The 25,878-nt window shown below is 46.9% G+C and overlaps 1 protein-coding gene across 1 annotated transcript; it reads right to left on the bottom strand.

Annotated features, from left to right (window-relative positions):
* Positions 1-7,088: 7,088 nt before the first annotated feature.
* rybpb (RING1 and YY1 binding protein b) lies at positions 7,089-23,500 on the bottom strand. The gene is made up of 5 exons (XM_034532934.1): positions 23,284-23,500; positions 22,493-22,618; positions 9,451-9,801; positions 9,266-9,364; positions 7,089-9,001 (listed from the first exon to the last, which is right to left on the bottom strand). Exons 1-5 carry the CDS (start codon positions 23,307-23,309, stop codon positions 8,752-8,754), a joined length of 852 nt encoding a protein of 283 aa, XP_034388825.1. The 5' UTR covers positions 23,310-23,500; the 3' UTR covers positions 7,089-8,751.
* Positions 23,501-25,878: the final 2,378 nt, after the last annotated feature.

The raw sequence follows: 25,878 nt of genomic DNA, 5'->3' as shown, positions 1-25,878 counted from the left end.
GACAGAGCATTCAGGAGGAGACGAGATTCGCCACAACAACACAGGCAGCAGCGCAGATCCGGGATTCAACCGTGCGGGGACGACCTCATCTCCTCGAGTCTGCATTTCCTCTTGAGGCTGGAAAACATTGCCGGTTCGTGCCTTCTAGATCGAGAGACTAGACTCGAAACCTACTGAGAACCTGCGTAAGTCATGTTTAATGCATACATCCTGGCAGCATGATGTCTAAATGGTGTCCGAGAGCAGCGAGCAGGCCCTGAGGGCGAGCTGCGACAGATAGCAGAGGCTGAGGCTCTGACCTGCAGGTGAAGCTGCTTTACAACCCTCTCAAGGCTCCGGGGTTCATCAATAATTTACAGTGCCACCAGTCATGTTAACACTATCCTTAAGCACCGTCATTATGACCCCCTGAAGCGCACCCACACACATCTAACATGCATGCACGGACTCTGATTTGTTAGTTGACTTCCTCCTTCACACACACACACACACACACACACACACACATGTACGTTATGGGGATGTACATTTTGTCCCCAAATGGAAGGCGAGTCCCTCACGATTTGATGTTGTCAAAAGATGTTTGTCCCCACAACTGTGTGATTTAGACGCACGCACCACACACACACACACACACACACACACACACACACACACACACACACACAGTTTTGTTTCCATGAGTTTTGGGGACATTACATTGACTTAAATTCATTCACCTTACTCACTAATCCTAACGGCCCCTAACCTAACCTTAAACCGGTCTCCCCCTAAAATGTTATTATTTACACTATGATCCCACAATGTCCCCACAATGTGACTGTGAAATCAGATTTAAGTCCCCACAAGACAGGGAAAAACACACACACACACACACACACACACACACAAACTCAATTTACATAATGGGGGCCATGCGTTTTCCCCCAAAAGGAAGGCGGGTTCCAACAATGTGCAAAGAGGGTTTACATAAGTGATATACACACACACACACACACACACACACACAGATAGTGGATTAAACGATATTCTCATGATCTTGTATCATCTCGATGAGCCGCAGATAATCACAAGAGGGCAATAGCTCTCGCAGTGTGACCCATTCACAATGAATGGGTTGTAATGTCAATTATTCCGAGCTGCATTGGATTGTGTGAAATGGGTGCATCTTTTTTTTCTTTCCGTATAGCTCTTGTTGGCACAGAATAGGAAGAAAATATGCAGCTGCTGCAAACGAGAAAAAAAAGAAAGAAAGAAAAAAAAAAGAAAAGAAAAAGTCCTCCCACAGACCGGCTGGAAAAAAAATCAGAGGTAAAGTTCTTCAACAGAGATTTACTGTTCCAGTTTATGAGCGCCGAGGCTGCTGCCCAATAAATCCGTTATCATTGTGCTTTTATTGGGAGATTTGATCTCAGCAGCAGATTGGGGGTGGGGGTGGGGGGGGGGGGGGGGGGGGGGGGGGGGGGGGGGGGTGCAGCATTCACAATGCGCCTGACTTCACCGCAGAGGCCCACATTGATCATCGTCGTGTCGGCGCGACGGCGCTCACTCATGTGGTGAGTAAACCCCCCCCCCCCCCCCGTGGACTCGAGCTCCCGCGGTGGGCTGCGGTGTGGCACGCAGTCTGATTGAGACATCTTCATCGGCTTTGTCATAATCACGTCGAGCTCTTTCTTTTTTAGTCTGATGTCTGGCCATAAATACACGACTCTGAAACGAGCTATCGTCATCGCACCGCCGCAATTACACACAGCACTGTCGGCAAAGACAAATTCATTCCCTCGGAGTGGAGGTCGATGTCATATTGATTGATAGGCGTCGAATAAGTGATTCCCTCCGTTGTTTACGGCTGGGGAGGTTACATTGGGACTGCTCGGGGTTTATGTTTCACAATATGCTTTTTTCATATGAACGGTTTCCCGCTCTCATGAGCGGGAAAACAGGATGTTCAGAACAATTCAATATTTAAAAAAACAACAACTATTGATCGAAATGCAAGAGGATATTCATCTTGGTGACACCCGGCCTTATTAGATCACTGCTGGTCCGCATTGACTGTCAGGGTGCCAAATGAAGCTGGTTGATTTCTGCCGATGTCTTCGGTGGGGAGCTTTGAACCAAAACACACAGGATGTGACCACACTTTATCAGCCACGCCCCCCAAAATAATGAGAAATAAGTAGCAGGAGATGTTCTGCCTGTTGTTTACGGTAGTTTAATAGATTTGTTTCCCCCCCCCCCCTACCTGCAAAAGACCCGCCCACTCTGCCTCTGATTGGCTGGTACCTGTTACGTTTATTGCTGATCAACAAGATTTGAGGAAGGTTGGTCGGATTATTGGTTTTCATGAGAATTTTAATCTTCTTTTTTCTTTAAAATGGTGGGGTTTATGAGCCAAATACACGTGTCAAATACAACATCATACTTCAGCAGAATGTTTCAGCTGGTGAATGCCGCGTGGTAATTATCGAAAGCAAGTTAAGGCCCCGTTTAATCCTGGCAATAACATGCGTCTTAAGGGCTCGGATCTCTTCTCTCCTCTGAGGCCCGAGTGCACTGATTTCACTTACCAGCTCTTTATACAAATAAGCGCTGACATCATCTCCGTTGGCAAACATTTTTATTTTTTTTTTAAAAATGCGTTTCTGCACTTCCTGTGCCTCGTCTGCCAGAAATCAAAAGAAGAAGAAATCAGAACACGTTTTTTCAATTGTGTCTCTTCATGCATATGACATATGACTGTATTTCTTCTCCTTGTCGTTTTGCACTTGGCACCAACATAAAGCTACTCGTCTATAATTGTAAGTGTGTGATTTGGGGTTCAACAGGTTAGATTCTTCTCACTTAAGCACAAACGTAAACTTGCACGACATGATTTTTTATTTCATTTTTGACAAGATCAACTTGATACTGTACAGATGGAGGAGTGTAGTGAAGGAGAAGCGGAATTTTAATGACTACCCTTAAATTTGCCTCTTGACGACTCCGGCTCACTGGTAAAAAAAACAAATTAAATAAATAATAAAACAACAAACGCGAGTGAATGTGTCGCTGATGACACGCGTCTCTTTAAACCCGCCTGTCTTCCGGAGCACTCAGCCTTAAAACATCACAGAATCTGCGCTTTGAAAGGAAACGCGGCTCGCCGTTCACCTTCTGCTCCGCACATTGCCATCGCTCCGCGTCGAGCCTCTTGATTTTTCCCCTTCACACAGAAGTGGTGCTTTTTATCATGCGCAGATGTTCAACCCTTTCCTCCACATGTGGATCTAAGGCCTCGAGGACAGCCATGTGGTTGGACCACTCAAACGGGAACGACTCCAGGGAGGCTTTTGTCTGCTTCTCTCTTGTAATCGATGGGCGGTGACAGAAAGGAAGCGGGGTTCGGTTTTGATGAGCGAGAGACACCGAGGTTACGCTCTCGCGTTTCTGCTTCCTCATCATCATTCTTTCATAGCGTTCCATAGGATACATTGCTGATAACTGATATCCTGCTCTGTTTGGATTCATACGGACTTTGACGAACCTGATGAACAAACAGCACAATGGCACCATCAAAAGCAAAAGGCCAACTTTGACAATTTTTGACATCAAATGGCACATTTTATTTCAATGTCTTGAAAGCCCCTCCTCTGTCCGGGGTGTTTTTTTGCCCTTGCTATACTTGGGTAGTGACCTGAAAGCAATTTTCTTTTTTTTAACGATATACTTCATTCACCCCTCCAGGGAGAGGTTCTCTCCTCCCTCCCCAGCGGCCCTGGAGCAGGTGCCGGTTTAGAACCAAGGATACCTGGGGACGTGCAGCCCAGAGGAACTGCTGCTTTGAGGACACTTTACTCAAGTTTTACTGTTACCACTGTAAAAGTTGAGTAAAGTATTCCAGCTCGTTAAGAATGTACTCAAAGAATTAAAAATAATTATTTCTACAGATGATCTTTATCTTGCAAGGTGTAAAGAGGACGGCTGCCCATAACAACGTGCATAAACACTTCATTCTTCTCTGCTAGTTCAATGGTAACCATTCCATAATTATTGAATGTGCTATATTCCCCAGTTGAGTGTGAGCTCACAGTGCATAATTAGTGCACGGTGCATGGATTTTAATAAGGGGGGTATGGTTTTACACGGAAACTGGTGAGAAAGAATCAGATTAGATAAGGAGCAGAAAGTGTGACTCGTGTTATTAATATCCAGAATGACAAAGAGATTCATATATGTAAATGTGACTCGTTGTTTCTTTTCTTTTCCACGAATGCCAACGTCCCCTCACTGACAAAGGCCACGGCACTAACACTGAGAAGGGTTCAGTACGCATGGCGGAGCGCAAAGGTGGTGCAGTAAAGGTGGAATAAAGGGTGAGGGATGAGGAGAAGATTGATGAAGGGATGAGGGGAAGAAGAGTTGAGGATGAAGGCACGAGGGGATGAAAGGAAGAGGGCAAAGGATGAAGGAATGAAGGGTGAGGGATCAAGGGATAAATAGTGACAGATGAAAGGAAGAGGGTAGAGGGATGAGTAGTGGTGGTTGAAGGGTGAGGGATGAAGGGAAGAAGAGTGAGGGATGAAGGGATTAATAGTGATGAAGGGATGAGGGGAAGAAGAGTTGAGGATGAAGGCATGAGGGGATGAAAGGAAGAGGGCGAAAGATGAAGGCAGAGGGATGAAGGGATAAATAGTGACAGATGAAAGGAAGAGGGTAGAGGGATGAGTAGTGGTGGTTGAAGGGTGAGGGATGAAGGGAAGAAGCGTGAGGGACGAAGGGATTAATAGTGATGAAGGGATGAGGGGAAGAAGAGTGAGGATAAAGGGATTAATAGTGATGAAGGGAGGAGGGGCACGAAGAGCAAAGGATGAAGGGATGAGGGGAAGAGTAGATTAACGGTGAAGGATGAAGGGATGAGGAGATTAACAGTGAAGGAAAGAGGGGATAAAGGAATTAATAGTGAGGGATGAAGGGACGAGAAGATTATGGGTGAGGGGTGAAGGGATGAAGGGATGAGGGGAGCAATCAAGGTTGTGGACGGATGGATGGATGGAGCAGAGTCATCGAAAAGTGGGAAAACAAGAGAGAACGAGGAGTGAAGTTAGTGAAAAAGGTTTTGAAAAGGCAACAAGGAGTGCTGGACATTCAAATTCAAGTCATTTCATCCTCGTCTCCGACGTGAGCGTCCACTTTTTTCCTTCCGCGGACGGACCAGCTGTATGGATCACCGGCGGCAACAAGAGGAATGCAGCCATTGGCCGGAGCATTAGTGGGCTGTACGGATCACCGGCGGCAACAAGAGGAATGCAGCCATTGGCCGGAGCATTAGTGGGCTGCTTACCGAGACATGATTGACAGCTGTCATGTGTCACTGTGGAGGCCGTCCTCCACTATGAACACACACACACACTCCCCGGGACATCTCAATCAATAGTCTGCCGCCTCAGATCCATAACACACTTCCTGTTATGCGACGGCGTACAAAAGCAACCGACGAGCCAAAATACACGTGGTGGAGTAACATACTTTTTTCTTTTTGTTTTGAAAGGACACAAAGCAGCCAGGAAATAAGATAACTTTAACAATTTTATTTGTGAAAAACTACAAGCAAAATTCATAAATAGACGTTTCTATTTGAAGCGGAGGAGAGAAAAGAAATGATAAAACGTTAGCCTATAAGCGCAAAGTCGTGCACATGCCAGAAACATGTATTATTTTAACATTATAAGCTAAGACAAGGAGCCGTGAACTGCTGAAAATGCTGCATACTTTTTCCACACCGGGAACATAATGTGACCATTTCACGAGGGGAAACAATGACACATCAGCTATAAGTTTAACAAAACAAAAAAGCATTAAACAAAGAATGGATTATTGTACTTTTTTTTTTTTTTTTTTGTCCTTTTGTCTTTTTTCAAACCGAGCAATAACTTTAAAAGCATTGTACAAGACATTGTTATAGCAAGAAATGAGTTTGTATAATACACTTAATTGGGAATTCACGGTTAAGGTTATACAGTCAGTAAACAAGCCTTCTATATTTGGGTCTCTGACAAACAAAAGCTAAAAAAATGTAACCATCTTTACACAGTAAATTAAGGTTACTGGTCGCACACAAGAACAGAACTGCTTGTGCGGAAAAGAAAAACAGGAAACAAAAGACTTCAGCTCCGATGCCATCATTCATAGTGTTTTAAAATTCTATGTACAAGCAATAATTCATATACTCAGCAAATGGCCATTTGTCAATAATTTAACAATGAATCCTTTCTGTTGGAGTACTCGGTCAAGTGAACGTGGTTGCAGATAAGGCAGGTGAAAAGATGGCTTTTTAGGCCCAGTTCTAACAGTTTGCATTACAAAGCTGGGTTTGTTAGCTGTTGTTTTATCCTCAGTAGAAATTGGACAAAACATATTCCCCCCCCCTCCCCCCGACATTCCCACTTCTTATTTGTTTTGTTCTATTCACATTGCTTTTCCTCACTTTGAACACTGATTCCATATTTGTATGCAATAAAGTACATCATTACATATTAACCATAGCGTTTAAAGAGCAGGAAGATAAAACAAAGAAAACAAAAAACTATAACCCATGAACACATTGCTTACGACCCCACTTATGATTATCACCCCTACGTGTGACACTGCAACGCTTTTGGTCGACACAGATCAAGTCTCGCCCCACAGATAGTGGGGAGACTAGTGTGTTAGTGTGTGTGTGTATATATATATATCTCTCTATATATATAGAGAGATATATATAGATAGAGGTGGGTATCTTTTTGTGTGGGGGTCGGGGGGGTGGGGACTTGTTAACGTCATCTAACCCTGGATTTAGTTGCTCCAGGGCCTCTGTTGTTATGGGAGCTACACGCACTACGGTAGTCCAGCAGAGCGAAGACGGGTCTCACTGAGGCCGAAGGCTTCGACCCAGCAGACCCCCAGACCTCTTCCCCGCTACCCCCCCACAGTTCTCACTGCGAGGCCAGATCCACCCCCTGAGCGTGGAGCCGCTAGCGTCCTCCCGACTCACACCGCCGACACTCCTCTGCCCCCCTTCCCCCGATTTAGGCGTGCACAGAGACAAGTGGACAATAAGAACACCATTTACATGGATTATATTAGTCTTTATTTAAACTGTTATTCATCTCACACATTAGATAATTGCAATTCAAATTGTTATTTATCTGTCTATGTATCATGTCATTATGAAATTCCTTTGGTCCTTCAATAAATAAAACTAAGATATGATATACACATTTATTCTTTATACAATTTCATACAGTTAAAGGAAATTATGTTGGTCTAGTATCAGCTAAGGTGGAAGTGAATTAAAACCCTTTAGTAAGCCTCGCTGTTTAAAAAATTTAAAGGGCAATTGTGTTCTATTGTCTACTGCAATATTCTTTTTTTTTTTCCAGGAGTCTTAAATTAATAAAAAAAATAATTAAAAAAAAATAGAAATCAACTGAATTGTCAATCTTTGCACTCCTTTTTCTGGGATATCGGGTTGAGAGAATGAAGATTCAAAGCAGTCTTTAGGACCACAGCAAAAGAAAGGATGGAATCGATTCACAACAGCTTGACACAACGGGTCTATGTTACAGTTCCATATGGTTTTACCGAGTGGAAACTGCGTGGGACCGCCCTTCAGTCACCACAGACACAAACTCTGGCTCCGGAGCTGAGAGGACAGCTCTGCCTTTAGCCAGAAGAAAAGAAAAGAAAAGAAAAACTCAATATCCAAGTACGGAATGCAGAAAATATCAACAGCTTTTAGTGTTTTACACAACGGCCTACACTGTACAGTTAAGGACATAAGATACTGTATAAGAGCTCTGCTATAGCATACTAAATCATAGACAATCTAGTTGAAAAGGTCAGGAGTCTGAACCTTGACCTGTACAGACCAAGACGGACCCGGTGAAGGTCCCGACAGTGTTATTGAGAAAAGTGAATGAGAATTTGATTCATCAGCACTCTGTCACATTTGAGTGAATGGGCAATCCCAGATCTGCAAAACCGCTTCACAGTGTATCTAGCACCAGTGTGTGTGTGTGTGTGTGTGTGTGTGTGTGTGTGTGTACATCTGCGTGACTCGAGTCTTGTCCTGTCATCTTCGTCATAAAAACACTGAAGGAATGATCGATCGGCGGGGCTACACAGCAAAGCTTCAACATAAAAAAAAAGGAGAATATCAAAGTATACAGGTGCAACAGGTAATAAATAAGGGTAATAATAGTTTAAAGTTACTGAAATGATGGTGTTATTGTGCCCAGCGAAGAATTCTTCTTTACAAAAACAAAATAGGTCGATTTGGCCTCACATCCACATAGAAATATAAAACAATACATACAAGTGTCTGGATGCTACCGCAGGGGAGGTTGTGTGTGTGTGTGTGTGTGTGTGTGTGTGTGTGTGTGTGTGTGGGGGGGGGGGGGGGGGGGGGGGGGGGGGGGGGCGTTCCACGCGTTGTAACCCACAAGGGGAGTTCGCCCAACAGGGCCCTTGCTGCAGGCTCACTGCACTGTTCCTCTCAGACATCCGACTCCGCTCCGCAGCCGGGGGTGGGTGGGTGGGTGAGGCAGGGCACCAATGGGAAAGGTGATATCTCTCCCCATATGGGATCCATAGTGTCCAGAAACATGTGGGTTTGTTTGTGTGTGTGTGTGTGTGTGTGTGTGTGTTTGGGGGGGGGCGATGGATGAGGGGGGGGCGCGGTGAAGTGGGGTTGAGGGCAGTGAGGAAAAAGAAATGGGGTACGGGACCTCAGAACGACTCGTCGTGCCCCACAGAGAGGTCCCCTTTGGGCGTGGAGGCCCGCGATGAGCCCTTGTCCATGCTCTCGGAGCCGGAGCTCTGGTGCTGTTGTTCGGAGCCCGCACTGGACGTGATGGTGGACGAGGACGTGGAGGAGGAGCGGGTCTTCTCCTTAAAGTCTGTTATGATCACCGTCACGTTCCCTACGGTGATCGCCAACTGCTGAGCGGTGCTCCGGTCGATGTTCTTCAGCTTGGGCCTGAAGGGGCACAGACACACAGATGTTAACAACCAGAAACGGCAAACAACGAGGGGGAGGCTGCCGGCGCCGCGGGGGCGGTTACACTAAACTGCTCAATTCGCCGGGTGACACATGAACCATCGGAACGGGTGTACATAAAGTGAGCGTGGGCGTTTAGTGTAAAAGATCATTTGAGGTTTTCCCACTAGCCGACTGCATGAAGTGCTGTGTATTCATCGTGTTCTGGCAAAGAGGCGCCGAGTACGAGAGGCTGCTACACACCTGGAAATGTGAGAGTTCTTGTTGGTCTTTGTTGCTGATTTGCCAGACTGTATGCTGTGTTTGTCACTGGGCGGGCTCTGCTGGTTGTCCGATTTGGGTCTGGGGGGCACAGATAAGACAAGAGGTGAGGATAATACCAGCAAATAGGACATGCGGAGAAGTGAAGACTCGGCATGTGCACTGACCTGGTCTTTTTGCTGCTGGGCTTCTTCGTGACGGCTGCGATGATTTCCTTCTCTTTGTTCGGTTTGTCCATGATGGGCTGTTGTTCGGTGTCGCTCTTCTCCTTCTCCTTCTCTTTCTCCTCCTCCTCCTCCTTCTCCTTCTCCTTCTCGGGGGGGTCTCCCTCCGGCCTCACCAACTCTGGACGCTCAGCCTCCGGGCGTCCCTCCCCGTTGGCTCGCTCGCCCTCGCCATCCGGGCGCTCCCTGTCTGTGCGCTCGCTCCTCTCTCGCCGCTCCTTCTTGGGCGGCGGAGGCATCGGGTACTGTTGAGCCACCTGCTGGGCGACCAGCTGGGAGTTGATCCTGGGTTTCCTGTGGAGGGGCACAGAGATGGATTAGCCTCGTAGCGGCGCTGCGAGCAGACTCTGCTGGCTACGCACCAATGCAGTCACACTACAGCTGACAAAGAGCGAGGGACTGAACCAGCGTGCCGGCAAGGAACACGGGCTGGCGCAGAGTTCGGTTTGCACAGACACTTCCTGTTGAGGCGGCTCCGTTTTGAGGGCTAATCTCGTTAGCTCACGGCTGTAATAAAATGAACGCGGCGGATCACAAGGTGGGACATTTGCAGCGCGTCACTTAGGTCCTCTAATCTGATTACTGCAGGGTTGGCCCCATTTGTCACAGACTCAGATTCAGTTCGACATGGCTTAGCGTAGCTGCTCCGCTCACTGAGCTCACCAGCGACCAGCGCTCGTCTTATTTTCAAACATTCCTGAACTCATTGACATTTGGGAGAAAAAAAACTGCAAAAGCGGGGAGGACTTTCAAAGAAGTCCTTAAAAGAGGCCCTTCACTCGATAGTCTCAAAAAGTCAATTTACAGAAATGTTACAAACATGCAGGATGCAGCCTCTCGCTCCATCAGCTGTGCAGATGAGCAGAGCCTGAATTTGAGAGGGAAAACAAACGCTGCGCCCGAGTCAGATCGTCTGAGCCAACACGCACACCTGCAGCATAATGGACACCAGCTGGCAGCATCTGGAGGGGAAGCAGAGGACCTCGGGGAAGCGAGAGAGAGAGCGAGAGAGAGAGACGGGGGCTTTGACTCAGCTGAGACCATACTGCAGCCAGCAGCGTGGCTAATCACAGGCCAGGACTGGGCATGCATGGTGAGGAGTAAACCAGTTGAAAAGCTTAGCGGGCAAACAAAACAGCCTGGCACGGCTCGACGGGCCGCTCAGGAGGCCCCTCGACGGGAACACAGCAAGTTGCGCTCGCACGCTGCGTGTCTCCCGGCCGGCCCTTCCAAATTCTAGCCCTGGCAGGAGTTTTTGTTTATATCCCTGCAGAGGCGAGGACGCCCCTTGATCCCCGGGACCGCTTTGGAAGACCTGTGGTCGAGTCGGGAATCTGTAGAAACTCTTGTCAGCAGAGCCACTGCTGAGAAAGTCCCCCCCCCCCCAAAATAAATTAGAAATAAATAACGAAAAGCCAAAAACATCATGTTTTTGGCTTTGCTTTTGGGAATGTTCTAGCAGCAAACAGAAGAAGTGTGTCGGGCGCTGAGGGCGCCGATTTCAGCGGCTCGCTGTGGAGAGGGGTTTTCAGACAGCTGTCAAGTGGTTCGCCTCAGTGGTTCAATATGGCAACATCATATATTGCGAGTCCAGTTACTCGCGTTTCTGCACCCTTTCACCACTGACTCTACACTCGGCCTGTCTGTCTTGGGAGCCAAGCATTTATATAAAAAAAAAAATATATATATATATTACATTCACATTACATGTCATTTAGCTGACGCTTTTATCCAAAGCGACTTACAATCATGTTACATTCATACACTGTAGACACAGCTACAGGGAACAATTCAGGGTTAAGTGTCTTGCTCAAGGACACATTGACTACGGCAGGGATTGAACCACCAACCCCCTGATTGAAAGACAGACCTGCTAACCACTGACCCACAGTCACCCACCATATATATATATATATATATATATATATATATATATATATATATATATATATATATATATATATATATATAAAAGTCGGACAATCCAATTATTTTTGCAACTTTTTTCTCTGTCCTGCTCCACCAAGCTCATTAAGTCTCCCCCTGCTGCGGCCTATTACAGACGGAGAGAGCGCAGCCGATCAATCGGGGCATAATAGAGCATCATGCCGTTATGTTCGCCTCACATTCCATCAATACGCAGCCTGTGGTGAGTGCTGAGGAGCTCTGGGCCCAGCCGTTGATCCAGTATCCATTAGGAGCCTTGGTTCTCCGAAGCCCGGCGCTCTTTCTACCTGCTGGCATTGTGTTAGGCACCCTCTGGGGGCCTCCCATGAGTGAAGTTCACTTTCCCTCCCTTTTGGGCATTAGAATTGCCAACGCTGTCCTGTTCCCATCAAATAGATCCCCAATTCCATTTCAATCAAGAGGAAGTACTTCCAGGGTTGCCCCCGCCTCCCCAACTCAAAAGGCCCTTTGTATCATAGGGTCGACCACCTAAATGTGGGCCAAAACAACGTGTCGCTTCTTCACGTCAAAACCGTTGTGCAACTGCTTTGATGAACCAGGTGCACACATGTAATGCTCGAAGCTCAGGTGTGGACGCAACGGGCGGAGTGACACGTTTTGTTTAACAAACAAATGTGCGTTCCCCAACAATACTACAGATACTTTTGGAAAGCATACATTCCCATCATCTGTTCAACCCATACAGCTCTGTTTCCCCACTCATTTTCCCATACAGGTCATTTCAAACGATATCCAGCCCTCGAAATAAACAGCTGTTGGTTTGTCACTGATGTCTAAAATAATGCTATACGGGCGTTCTTTAATAAAAAAGCTTTAGCGAGAAAAGGCGAGATGACAGACTATAACAGGCTACTTGAACATTGTAAGACCATCACAGCACCTTTAGTACAGTGCCTTCTATATTCTAACACGTTCTTCATTAACCAGCCAGAGACCCCTCAGAAGGAAAGTTAGGCTCAGCCTGAGACTAAAACCAGAGAATTATAAGTTACTGAAATATTGAGCAATAGCCTAATAATTAAAAATGAAGTTAATGCCGTTTTGAATGGGACAGGATGCGGTGTGTATTCTGTAGAAGACAAAATCCCTCGCATGTTCATTTGTAAAGCAGCCGCTCGACAAAACTGTGTGGGAGGGGCACCCCACGGACATGTGCCAGCTTTTGTTACCTCCGTCTCGGGAGAACATGACTACCCATGTTGAGTACCGGCGCTCCTCGACATAGTGCTAAGTAAGTAACTACGACTGTCAATTATTTTGAATGCTTCGGTGATTACATGAATAAAAACAATTAATTAGGAAGTGCTAATTAGGAGTTCACGGCATTGGACCTCCTCGCCCGTGTTGCCGTTTCAATTCTAAATTCCAGTACACTTCTGAGCCTTCTGGATTTCTCTGTCCCCGTTACTCTGTCACTGACATAATACACCTCCCCCCCTTCTGGGTCCATCGAGTACCTCTGGATTAGTGATCTGAGGTTGACGTGTGGTGGGAAAATCCCCAAACATGCCGCTGAAAAAGTGCGACAAAAAATTCAGGTTTTCTGCTCACAGACGCCTTGTGAAATAATGTTATTTCTTTGTGGGGCGGAGGGAGGTCTCTCTAACACTCATCTGCGAGTAAACAGATTGTGATCGCTCACAAGTATCCAACAGGACAAGAAATAATTGTATCTGGCAGTGAGAGCGGTTAGCCAAGGAGGCGGTGAAGGAGATATTGTTAAACTCCACGCCTCTTTTGCCTGTTGCGGAGATGAAGCCCTGGTCAGAGTCCAAGATTTGTTACAGCAGCAAAAACAACAGCAACAGCAACGGCAACAGCGGCAACAGCAGCAGCAGCGGCAACAGCAGCGTCTCCGGTAGTTAAGCAGTGATTCAGTGCCAGTTGTAAGTCAGCCATGAGTTGCTGCTGGCATGATAGAGCCACCGCTCTCTTTGCCCCATTATTTATTTACTGACCACACATCGCGGCTTAGCACAGCCACGCTCTGCCGTGTGTGTGTGTGTGGCCCTGAACAGCTGGGGAAAGAAATCCACCCTCTGCTTTAAAAAAGAAAAACTCTTCATATTCAAACTGAATTATGACCACATTGTTGAGCGTAGAATGTCCTAATTTCACGACGACATTGCAGAAAATGATTCTGTAAACATCCAAATCAAAACGCAAACATTTATGCTTCACAAGAGGCACTGGAAACGATCCCGGGAGCGGGACCAGGAGTGAACTCCAGGGCCCAATTGCAGAGATTGCTCCAACCTCCCACTGCTGCCAATATATTCCTGGGGATTCAGCGCGCGCGAGTGAGAGAGTGTGTGTGTGTGTGTGTGTGTGTGTGTGTGTGTGTGTGAGAGAGAGTGTCAAGTGTGCAAAGCCTGCTGTCGAATCATTTCCCCCTGTGAGGGCTTACAGCTTATTACCTCCCCTTTGCACAACAATAGGCCATGATTGACAGCTCCTCCCATGCTTGGCCCTAAATTCCACCGTCTGGGGGAGGGAGGAGTGTGGGACTCCCTCCACGGGACGCTTTGAAATAACTATCATCATGCGTAAAAGCTCCTAATTCAGTCAGACTGACACCCGCAGTTAGACGGCTCCGCTCGGCCAGAACCATCCCAGAGACGGACACACCTCTGCTCAGCTGGCGCTCTCGTTGGCCGGGAGCAGCAGACGCCACCAGCCAAGGGGCGAGAAAGACTGCGGCTGCTGTTGCAGAGGGAAACTCTTTCGAGAGAAGGCAAAAAAAACAATGAGCACTACACAGAGAGTAATGAAGAGAGTGAGCGAGCGATGGCGAGTGTGATATATAGACAGAGAGAGGGGGGGAGGCGCAGGAAAGCCCTCATTAACACAGCTCTTTTATTTGAAGTGCTGTGTGGAGGACAAGCAATTATTTCCTGCCAGGCCGAGTGAATGCAGTGGCAGACAGCTGATCGAAGAGGGAGGGGGAGAGAGAGAGAGAGAGAGAGAGAGAGAGAGAGAGAGAGAGAGAGAGAGAGAGAGAGAGAGAACAGTATTCTTTGACCATGGACAGCCCACCGAAGAGCTCAGACTATTTAAACGCCACCCACTCTCTCATTCAGACTTTGAAAACAACCACATCTACGCAGTACGAACGTGGGCTCCTTGTCCTCAATGAAGTGCAAAGTTGTGCACAAACATGAATCCTCCATTCATATGCATACCCCCCCCCACACACACACAGACACACACAGGACTGAAGGACCTTCACAGCCTCGGCCTGGCGCACATCTCACAGATACTGAATGCGACTCACAAGGCTTTGGTTATGATGCGCTGGCAACCATGTAACAGATGATCTACGCACACTTGTCTATGGCAACACTTGCTGCACTCCTTGGTCGTTACGTGGAGAGACGTGACGCTTTCCCCTTCCCAGTTGTGAGGGCGTGGGAGCGCAGCGCACAGCTGCCCGCCTGCGCTGCCCGCCTGCGCTGCTTCTAATTTGTTAACCAGTCGGCGGGTCTATATTCCTGCATGCTTCTATTGTTTCCGACGTTGACAAGCTTTCCAGAGAGCGTTGAGGTATGTCTGGGAAGAGAGCGCATGGCCCCCGCCCCACAAACACTTCTTCCTGAAGCGGGTGGCATGTGCATGCGGTGGATGACTTAGGACAGAGTCATCGGTATGGATGGTTATCTGTGCATTACTTTACAGGAAGTTCACTATTAATGCAGTAACTAGAGCTGAAACAATGATTTGTTTAGCAAAGAAATTACCCGCTTCTGTTTTCACAAATGTAAATATTTGCTGGATTTCTTGGTCTCCTATAATAATAATAATAATAATAATAATAAGGTTTTGGACTGTTAGTCAGACAAAAGCTACTTAAATAGGCCCGATTGTTCTTGGCGTTTTATTTATCTGTCCGTTTTTTTCCTCGGTTAACCGATCAGTCGGAAACACATGAAGCCCAATCTTCAGTTATTCGATCAATCCGTGAGACCAAAAGATATTACATTTACTGTGGAAAATTACATATTAAATCTTTCCTTGATAAATTACTTAGTTATTGACGATTATCTTTAGGCTGATAAACTATACTGAATTAGTTTGAGGGGGAAAAGGTTCACCAAACTAATGTAACTCTATGTAACCGCCGTACTGTAGCTGTTGCACCAATGCTGCCAACAACAAATGCTGCCAAGAAAGCATTAATGTCAATCTCCATATCTCATATTTTAACAGAAAGTCGTCTGATAACGATCGGCAGTAAAACTTTATTACACACTTTACCTGTGTAATTAAATCAGCGGTTAACATTGGATAGGATCCGTACATACCAACTGTGGTCCGCCACGGCACTATGTTGAGATGAGACAACAGTGAACAGGAACAAACCCATTTGTTTACTCGTGGGGATGTTAAATGGGAAAATGACAAATAAGAATACCACTGGAATGTAGGCCTTGTGTTCCCCTGCGAGGACGCTCTTGATCAGCCTGAGGTGACTGTGTCACATTGTTGTCACCTGCAGCCATCTGTGGGTAAAGTGATCAAGTGTGAGCAAGTGTGTTCTGGAGGTTGAATGAGGACAGCACCTGAAGAGCAGCCTGCGGCTACAGCGCCTCCTCATTCATTCCCACCAGAGGCATTAACCATTCATCCCATCACGAGTCCCTTCCAGTCAGGACTTTGAGGGCTTAATGCTACCGTCCCCCCCCTCCACTCCTTGTGGAGATGTATGTGGATTCAACCACCATATTTCAATCAGCCGCTGTGTGCACACAGCAGGCTCTCAGAAAGCTGCTACACAGCAGACCTTTTTAAAAAATTAAAAACAGTAAAATAGCTCAACGGTCAGGCATGACATTTAGTTGCTCCTGACATTATTGGACAAGAAAAAGAAATTCAAAGAAATCGCTCAAAGATTTCTCAACTCTTCTATTACATCTGTAAAGCCTTATGCACCGTGCTGGCTGGTGAGAGTCTGGTTTTCTGCTTCTGACAGACTGCAGGAGGCCAACTGTCTGAGTTTGGGTGCGTTTGAAAGAGACAAACTGTGCGAGAAGAACAAAGGAGATCGATGAATTAACAGAGAAAAACGTCTACGTCTAAACGTCGGATCATAACTGACACGATTAGCCCCTCGCATGCCGGTTGCTGTGGTCGAAGTGCTTAAACAAGCGGCCCGGCTGCAATGATAACCAATGTAACATGCAGGTTAAATCCATCATTGACTGCCAGCTGCGGCGTATGCGCAAAATGGGCAACTGGAGAATAAAAAACCCTGATGATGTTTGCGTGCGTCGTCACTGACGGAGAAGGTCTGCAGCGAGAGAGAGAGAGAGAGAGAGAGAGCAGTGTGTGCCCAGTTTATTTGGAGGGGAATAAATGCTACTAATCCTCGAGACCAAAGCCAAGCTCATGTGCTCCTCTTGCTTGCCACCTGCTGATTAAAATAAAAGGGGGGTTGGCCCCGGTGATAGCGACAACTCCGGTTCAGGGACACTTCATGTGGGCTGCCCTTTACAGGGAACCGGCTATTCTCCCTTCTCTGAATTTTGCTCGGCTCTTTACATTTCTTTTAACTGCGTAACGGAGCGGTCAAAACTCTTATCGTAGGTTGACGGTTAAAAGGTTGATTATTAACGGCCCGAGTCTGCTCGTGTGTAAAAGACAATTCATCTCCACACTGACAACTCTATCAGGCTATGAAGTGCCTGGCATTGGGTAGACTGACAACGAGCCATTGCAAAAGGCACTAAGCACGTAGGAGCTCCCTCCAGCAGCAGCACTGTGTCACATTGCGGCGTATCATTCATTTGTTTTCTTCCTCTCCGCTGCCACTCCGTCACTCCCTTTGTCTTCTTCCCAGCCCTCTTCACTTTCACCCTGTGCACAAGGGGAACAGCATCAAGCGAGCAGACACAGAAAACTCAAGCGAGGAAACCTGACAAACACAAAGCCACTACGGGCTGCTGTAGCCAAGACTCAGGCTCCATCCACACAAACACGTCTCTAAACCTTCTCAGTCCACGTGAACGTTTCAGCATTGTTTTAAAAACAGGAAGCAGATTTTTCGACACACTGCAGTTTCTTTTTAGTTGCAGAAGACCACTGTGGAGGAAGAACGGCAATGGCGAAAAAAAAGGGACCGGAGATTTTTATTTGCTCGGACCGATGACGAGGTCGAACCGTCGCTCGGTCATGTGATCACCAAGACCCCAATCAAGTAGCGTTTACGCCCGTCCACAGCAGGACGTAACCCCGGAAGTTTCAAACGTATCCGTCTGCGGGAGCGTTTCCGAAGTCCCCCGTTTTACGGTGCTCTAAAACTCTGGCGTAGTGTGTAAACGTAGTAAAAGATGAAAATGTAGGACATGGCCTCAGATCTACCAGTTTCTCCACAATGCTCAGGCAACCAGAATCAAACGAACAAACAAATTCTTTGCCACTAAATGTTCTTAACGTTCATGATGTCAACTCTGGATTCAGTCTGGATCTGCAGCGAATGGTACCGTTCGTTCCCCCATTGCATGGAAGGTGGTGCCGGTAAAAAAGACAGAAGAGGCTGCCCAGACTATCTCTCTCCCTCCCTGGGTAATGATGTGCTTTAGCCCCTGGAGACTCTTGGCTGAGTGAGCACATCCCCCTTGCAGCCATCCATACCCCCCCCCCCCCCACCACCACCACCACCACCACCACCACACACACACACACACACACACACACACATAATGTCCAGACTCTCTGTCCCTCCACCGCTCTCTCTCCCCGTGTCCTCGCTTTCCCTTTACTCCTCAGCTAGCTGTGACTCCACACTTAACAACTCCCTCATTTCTTGTCCTCATATGCCTCTTTCTGTATTTTCCCCAAGACTCCCTCACACGGCTCTCTCGCCGCCGCACTCATTTGCCTCATCTTTTTTTTTTGTGCGGGGAGGAGCCCCGATTCAGCAGCTCTCTCAACATTTCTCCATATTTGTCAAATTGCCAAATTGGCTACTGTATTTAATCACTCACACACTGCCAAATCCCATGAAGTAATTAAGAACTTTTAAATCCGGCAATTAACATGTAAAGATTAGGGCTACCCGCTCGTGCTTAGGGCTTTAGTGCAGATGCTGATAATGCTGGATAAGCAAAAGCAGTTTCCTCTGAGCAGGGGGGGGGGGCTGCTGTGGGGGCAGGGGGTGGGCGAGGAAGTGCAGATATAAATTGAGCGCCGGCATGTCCCTCTTATGTAATTCCATTATCCTAGACAATTTCCCTTAATGTGACAGTGGTAGAATCCACGGATTATAATGGCTCTATTCCATCATTGTGAAAGACAGAAAAACACACACACACACACACACACACACATACACATTGTGCAGCATCAAAGCTTACACAAAAGAGAGAGATGCAATTTTTTTGTTTTTGCCCACACCAGCCAACTCTTGGCTTCAGGATCGGTGTTCATCAATCCTGGTTCTAACTTTCATAATCTGTGGATTTATGGGTTTCCCATATGGTTGTATTATAAAGCCACAGACTTAATGCAAAACACATTAATTTAAGTGCATTAAAGGTTTACAGTAACCGCTTATGGTCGACTCAGAGGTTTGCCAGTGAACATCTTTCCGTCTCCTAAAATGTTCAAACAATATTTGTGCATGACATTACCTCATAGGTCAGTCCACACAAGCTACAGGTGACTTTTAAATCACTAACAGTGAGGCCTTACCTGCTGTCTGAGTACACATACAAGATGCCTAGTGTAAAATTACAGACAGCCTGGTGACACAGATAGAAAAGAAATTAAGAAGTGCAAAAATAAAATCATGTCATTTGATTAGGCTCAGGCTTAGTCGTCTGGACTCCAGCTATTGAGATCGCCTCACAAAAATTCTGATTAGATCGTGAAACCACATTTGCAGCATGTGAACTACGACATTACAACACTGTGGAAAGAAGTATCAAGTTGCTTAAACGAATGAACTTATACCCAACACCTATATGAATAAACTCCTGTATCTCCCACTACTGTGTACATAGGATATTGGTTGCTGTGGTTCAGGTTCGGTGTCATCTCTGCGGTCTGAGCTTCAGATAAACTGCAGACTATTTAAATTGGTTTATTTAATCTAGTCAGGGCACTGCATGTTGCTAACCAGTGAGAGACACCCATTTGTTATGTGGTACATGAAGCACAGATGCAAGCTACTTGAAATGACAACAGAGAAACAGCGCATAGATAACAGCAGAGCAGTCAAAGACTGAGGTACCTCAAGACTTCCTGTGATCCCTGCCATCAATCAACTTTAAAAGGGCTCCTAATGGTTTCTCCCTGGGCTGACAGAGGTGCATACCAAACACCACCACAAAAAGCAAACTGATGCGCGGCAACACGGTGTCACGTTCACGCAGCGATCGGGTTCGGATGCCAGAAACATTTGAATATGATCGCATGCGTCTCACCGGAGATGCTAATGCGAGCCCTTCTCCAATTACCAAAGAAGCAGGCGCTGGATGCAGTCGCTGAACACTCGGGCTACTTGGACTTGTAGATTAGCAGCGAGGTCAGGTGCGAAAAGCGGGAGGGCTTTCTTGTTTAAGAGTCAGAGTGGCGGAGGCTAGATTTAGCCTACTTGGGTGTAATGTTACATCACTGAGTTGGACTGGGTCAACAGGTTTGTTAGGCTGCTCTGGGCTGGGGAGATGGGGCCTCTTCCTGCATGCTGATGCCGCAGCCAGAGTTTGGCCCTCGTTAACACACATTCTTGCCTCCATTGACCCACAGTTACTTAGCTTGCCTACCGCTGGCAGGGAGGGGGGAGATGACAATGTGCCATTCAAGCCCCTATAGAGTGTAAGCCGCTCACTCACTGTGGCTCACATTAATTGTGTATGAGGGATGGCCATATCACACTTGAGGGGGTGGAACCATTCATCTGATCAGGAATGTCAAGTTGGACGGGCAGGTAAGACTCTCCGTGACTTGTCCGCTACATGTTTTACCAACAACTCTTCAGGAATGGGTGGAAGGCACGTGCAAAACTTCAACCGACGTATACATGCTCCCCCTACTAGGTTTAAAAACAGTCAACACAGACTGACCTTTGTCCCAGGACACAGGAAAATAAAAACTCTATGTGGGGACTGTGGAAGGAGTGTGTGGAAAGAGGTCACTTCCAGACATTACCACCACTCCCAGCGAGCCCTTTCAAAAAGACGCTGAAACACAATCATGCCCCAATGACCGCACGGATCAATACCTACCTAAGTCCACCCTATCTTGCAGTAAACACAAATTGACGATCCAAATCTAACTTCAACTTTGAGAGAAGGGGTGTTTTCGACTCCTACCAGCATGCGAGGGGCCTCTATAATTAGTGAACACACTCTTGCATAAAAACAGATCCAAAGCAGAGCCTCAGATAAAAGCAGCGAGACAACCATCCACACATAGCCGTAAGTGTGAATCATTTAGCTAAGAGCATGTTGCCTCGTCCCATCCTTTGCTGGTACACATCAAACGGGGAAGAAAAGACAGCTAATTAGTACTCATTAAAATAAGCGGCAGCCGCACAACTACACAATTGCATTAATCAAAGGTTAACCATTCACATCTAACAGAAATGTGAGACAACCTCTCCTGTGATGTCATGCGCTCAAATGTACCAAATAGAGGCAACTGGGCTGTTGCCAAAGCACAGTGGCAGGATGGCTACGACATGCTCGTCTCTGCTTCCTGCTCAGCGCAGCAGGCTCAGCCTGCACCTATCAGCTGTGGTCTTAAGCTGCATGCAGCTCGGGAAAAGATCATAGGGGGAGGGGAGCCAGACAATTAAGACTGAGCTCAATCTTTTGGATTTTCAGTAAACCAGCATCGGTGTGTTCTCCCCGCTTGTGGTGCGCCAACGGTGTCTGTCGAGCCACTCATTGTAAAACCACAGCTGGAAAGGTTAGAGTGGAGGGGACTTGTCAACAAACCCACAAATGACTCATCTGTCTCTCCATCTCAATGCGCAAGTGATGACACAAGTAAACAATCTCGCACCGCAGCACACGATACTTCTCATCAAAAACATTCCCCCGATCAGGGGGGGGGGGGGGGGGTGTCGGAAGCCCAAAACAAAAACAACAAAAAAAGGAATCTCGTCGTGACATTAGGCCACACAGTGATTCTCAGTTTCCCATAAATCTTCAGCTGACATCGTTCGGAGGGAAGCTCAGGGGAATTGTCCGGGGAGATACAAACCTGTTGCTATAGACGCCGATATGATTAATCTGGAGAAATTTTCTGAGAACAAACATGAGTGAATTCACTCGCTTGTGGCAAATTGAGTTTCGAACATGATTAATCATAGACAAATGTGTTGACAGACATTTAAAGAATGTTTTTTTTTTTTGTAACAGTCAAAAAAAATGCCACTGGCTTAAACTATCATGGCACAAAACAAATAGTATAAATACAAATTTACAAACATCATCTTGGAAATAGTCATCTGCTTACTGTACATCCACCACATGCACGATAAAGCTGGCTCGTCTGACCATTAGCAGAACCTCTGCAATCCTACAGGTAGGTGAAATGCAGAGCATGCATTCACCTTGTTTCACTCCATGAGAAAGAATGGAAGAAAAAAAAAAAAAAAGAGAAGAAAAGAAACAAAGAGCAGCTCTTTCGCTGTTGATGCACTGTTGCTGTACAGCCATCATGGAGTATGGTCCCTCTTCCCCCCCCCCCCACCCTCTGGCTAGTGAGGCAGCCACCCTACCTAGACCAATGCATGAAAGCAACGCAATGTGTTAGTCGCATAAAACAAGAAACTACGGAGAATCCAGACAACGGCGGGAGGTGTTTGCAGAGTGTCCGTCAACAAGTCCGCGTTCCCTCACAGACAAATGGGCTGTCGATCAAAGTTGTCATCCGCTTAAATTGCGATGCAATGCTGCTGCAGCCAGCCAGCAGAGCAGGGGGGGGGAGGGGGGGGAGGGGGGGGAGGCGCTCAGACGAGAGAGAGAGAGAGGGAGAGGGGGAGAGAAGGAGAGAGAGAGAGCTACGTTACCTTGTGGATGTGCCCTTCCTCACATCGCAGATGCTGCATTTGAAAGCCTCGGCGGTGTTCTTGAAGGTGCAGACGCTACAGTCCCAGTACCCGTCATCAGCAGTCTGTTTGGCTTGTCTTTTTGGCCTGACAAATGTTAAGGTCAAGTTAGTTTCTTTCTCGCTTATCTTTTTTTTTTTTTTTTTTTTTTTTTGGCGTGTGTGTGTGTGTGTGTGGAAACACCACCAACATATTTCACGAATTAACAAGCAAAGGAGGTGGTGGCAAGACGAGCCACGTTGTGTAAAAGCACAGGCTGCCAAGTGCAGCGCGAACCACGGGGTTGTCATTACATTTTTTGGGGGGGGTTCGAGACCCGGCAAGTGGAGCCCCCTTGGTTAATAAACCCCCTCCTCAGTGGCGAAGCTCCACACCGTCCGATTGTATCGCCAGCTAGGCTAGCGGGCAGGCGGAGCGCTGCTAAAATCCTCGGCATCGGAGCTTAGCATGTCGGCTAACAAAAGCAATATCGAACAATGTCAATTTCGACATTGACCCTCCGAAAGGCTACGTCGAGACGGAAGAGCGTTTCGGAGAATGCCAGGCGTACCCTCCGAAAAAATTCCCTTTGTCTGTTTAAGTGACTGGGTTGTAGGGAGCGAGAAGCCGCCATAGTGACTGCACTATTCTAGCTAGCTGTGGCATACCAACTGAAAAAGGGAGAAACGATCCCTGTGTGAGGGAGACGCATCCAAATATCGAGCCCGAAACGCGCGGAACAAAGCTAAAACGGCAGCGGGCGGTCGCATTACCTGGTCGGGCTCTTCTTGTCGCCCATGGTGAAGAATAGTCCTCGGAAATAAGAAGAAAAAGGGGCCTCTTTTAATTGTCAGTTAGTGTAGTGGGTTCCAGATAGAGCCGCTGCTGAAGCTGTTGGCAGACAGGCTCCACTCAGCGCTGGCTCGAGGCACAGCACAGCGACTGACTGCACTACGCCACGTGACCGCCGCCCAGCCAATCAGAGCGCGAGTCGCTTTAAAAGTCTGGGTGGATGTTTAGTAGCTATTTTAATAACTACTAGAGAAATTTGACAGACCTCGCCTCACCTCCACCCACGCGCACACGCACAGAGATTACATCGTTGGCATGCTGACGTCATTCACAATGCCTGTAATGAAACCAATGCACATGGAACTTGCATTTATGAGACAGAGGAAGAAGGGGGGGCGGGGGGGGAATAAAAGTAAGCAATACACAAATGGCAATTAGGACAAATGAAGTAAAAGACAACTACAGGTTTGTCAAAAGTACTTATTTATTATTATATACAAACACGTTTTTTTTTAAAAATCCTGTAAAGAAGAAGAAGAAGAGTATCCAGCACAAGCTCTTTCAACAGGTGGAGTTCTGCTGAAACCTGTTTTTAATTGCGTCTATGGAAAAACCATTAGGGATCGGCTGGTTAACAAAGGAAGCAGTCATGCTAATTTATTATGGTTAATAATAATATTATTACAGATGCAGTGATGATGGACAGAGGGGAAACCTTTTTTGGACAGTTCTCCGGTTTAAACATGGCCGAGCATACACATTTGCATTTAGTTTCACACGTGGGCAATGTGGGAGGATTTAGATACATTGTATTGTGAAGTAATGTTGCAGTTCACACTTCAGCTCTATAAAAAACTTATTTTTTTGGTATACAAATATGTGTCTTGCATTGTGAATAGTTATATTAAAAAACAATTACCCATTGGACGTCAAGCATTCTTTCTTCTTTGGGCACATTGTTTACAAAAAATGAACATGTCCACCGTCTCTTGATTGATTCGAGGCCCTAAACAGTAGACCCTCATTGCAAGATAAACTTTGAATGGCTCCTGACTCTTGACAGTCTGCGTCATGCAATGTGTTGGAGCCGCGCACATCTCGTGCGCTTCCGCTCTGCCCAGGACTAGGCTCTATCGGCGGGGGAGACCAAGAGTGAATCATGTACATTAGCCGCCCTCCACGGCTCCGGGTCCTATTGGGAATCCCTCGCCTCCTCTGCCCGGAGTGAATATCCGCGCCTTGATAAGTCAGCCCTCCGCCCAGCGATTGCCTTCTAGCACGCTGCTCTAATTGAGCTTCATGACGGTGGCCTACTGATAACTACAATTCAGTCAAAACAACATTACGGCGTGCCTCGCTGGTTCCCTATTGAGTTTTTTTTGCTCTAGCTTTGCGAGCTACACAGAGTGCACAGAGTGAACCGAGTGGATGTCATTTGTATTCAGTTCGGATACAACAGGTATGAGGAACATATTAAAGAAGGCATGCTTACTGAGAACAGCTGGACTAAAAGTAGAGATAATTGCACTTGTGGAGCAGATTCTTCCCTCCCTTATCTACTACACCCTTGAGCAAGGCGCCGACATTGCACACGCACGATTTCCCAAGACCACCAGATAGCCGCCATTTACTATTTATGAGAGTTGAGTTTGGAGAGTAGGACATTATCAAATAGTGGAGGGGGGGGGCTGAAATCCACCGAAAGAAATTAGAATAATTTCACACGATCCAAAGGAAGATGGCGGGCGTGCTGAGCGTGTTTGTGCAGAACCATAATATTTTTTATTATCCCAGAAAGACTCACAGAAAGTGGGAGTCGCTGTCAGATTGTTGGTTTGCCAACAATACAAAAAGACTGTTCAGACTACATGTGACGGCATCTACTGTGTCAAACGGCACTCTGTCTGAAGCGTGCAGCCGCCTCGAATACCAATAGACTGCTCGGCGTCTGATAGTAGGAGATGGAGGCGGTAAGGCTTCTGAGCATGAATGTGGTAAAACTGAGTAATGTCTGTTTGGAGAGCTCACGGGGTTTAATCTCGGCAGCAGACAATCTGCCCATCAAACATCCCCATCAAGTACATATCGGCACCTCCCGTTTTAGGTCTAGTGCCAGCGCCGAGAGCCAATGCAGGAAGCGGTGTGCCCTTTGTGTAGAGAGGCGGGGTGTATAAGGCGGACCGGGTAAAAAGCTATCCGTAACGATGCACATTTTCAGACCATCTCTCCGGAAAGACATCGACAGTGTTCACTTTGGTCGTTCACTTGAAAAGTGATACAAGAGAACGCTTGAGAGAAGTCGTTCGAACCCTGTGAGACTATTCAAACTATTGGGCACAGACGCACGCCCCTCATCTGAAGCAGCCGGAAAGGTGGCGCGGCAGAGCCTTCTGTCGACCATCCGACAAGCAGTTCTGGATGAAGCCTACTGGCAGCTGAAGGGTGTGGAAGGCGGGACGGTGATCGGACGAGTAGCGACTTTCATGCAGAAGACTAAAGTGTGCAGTTCTCTTAACGGTACCGCCAAACGTTCCCTGATCTCGACGAACGTTTATTTGCCGACCCTACAATCTTCC

This window comes from Cyclopterus lumpus, chromosome 5, assembly GCF_009769545.1.
Source record: "Cyclopterus lumpus isolate fCycLum1 chromosome 5, fCycLum1.pri, whole genome shotgun sequence".
Classification (NCBI taxonomy): Eukaryota; Metazoa; Chordata; class Actinopteri; order Perciformes; family Cyclopteridae; genus Cyclopterus; species Cyclopterus lumpus.
Note: the sequence above shows the minus strand (reverse complement) of the source record. Positions and strands in the feature narration are given on the sequence as shown.

Excerpts from the sequence above, each read along its gene's own strand:
- rybpb (XM_034532934.1), bottom strand. The coding sequence starts at position 23,309 with ATGGGCGACAAGAAGAGCCCGACCAG. Across the intron at positions 22,619-23,283 it reads GACAAGAAGAGCCCGACCAG|GCCAAAAAGACAAGCCAAAC; the intron begins GTAATGCGACCG and ends AACATTTGTCAG. Across the intron at positions 9,002-9,265 it reads AAGAACTCTCACATTTCCAG|GCCCAAGCTGAAGAACATCG; the intron begins GTGTGTAGCAGC and ends GTGCCCCTTCAG.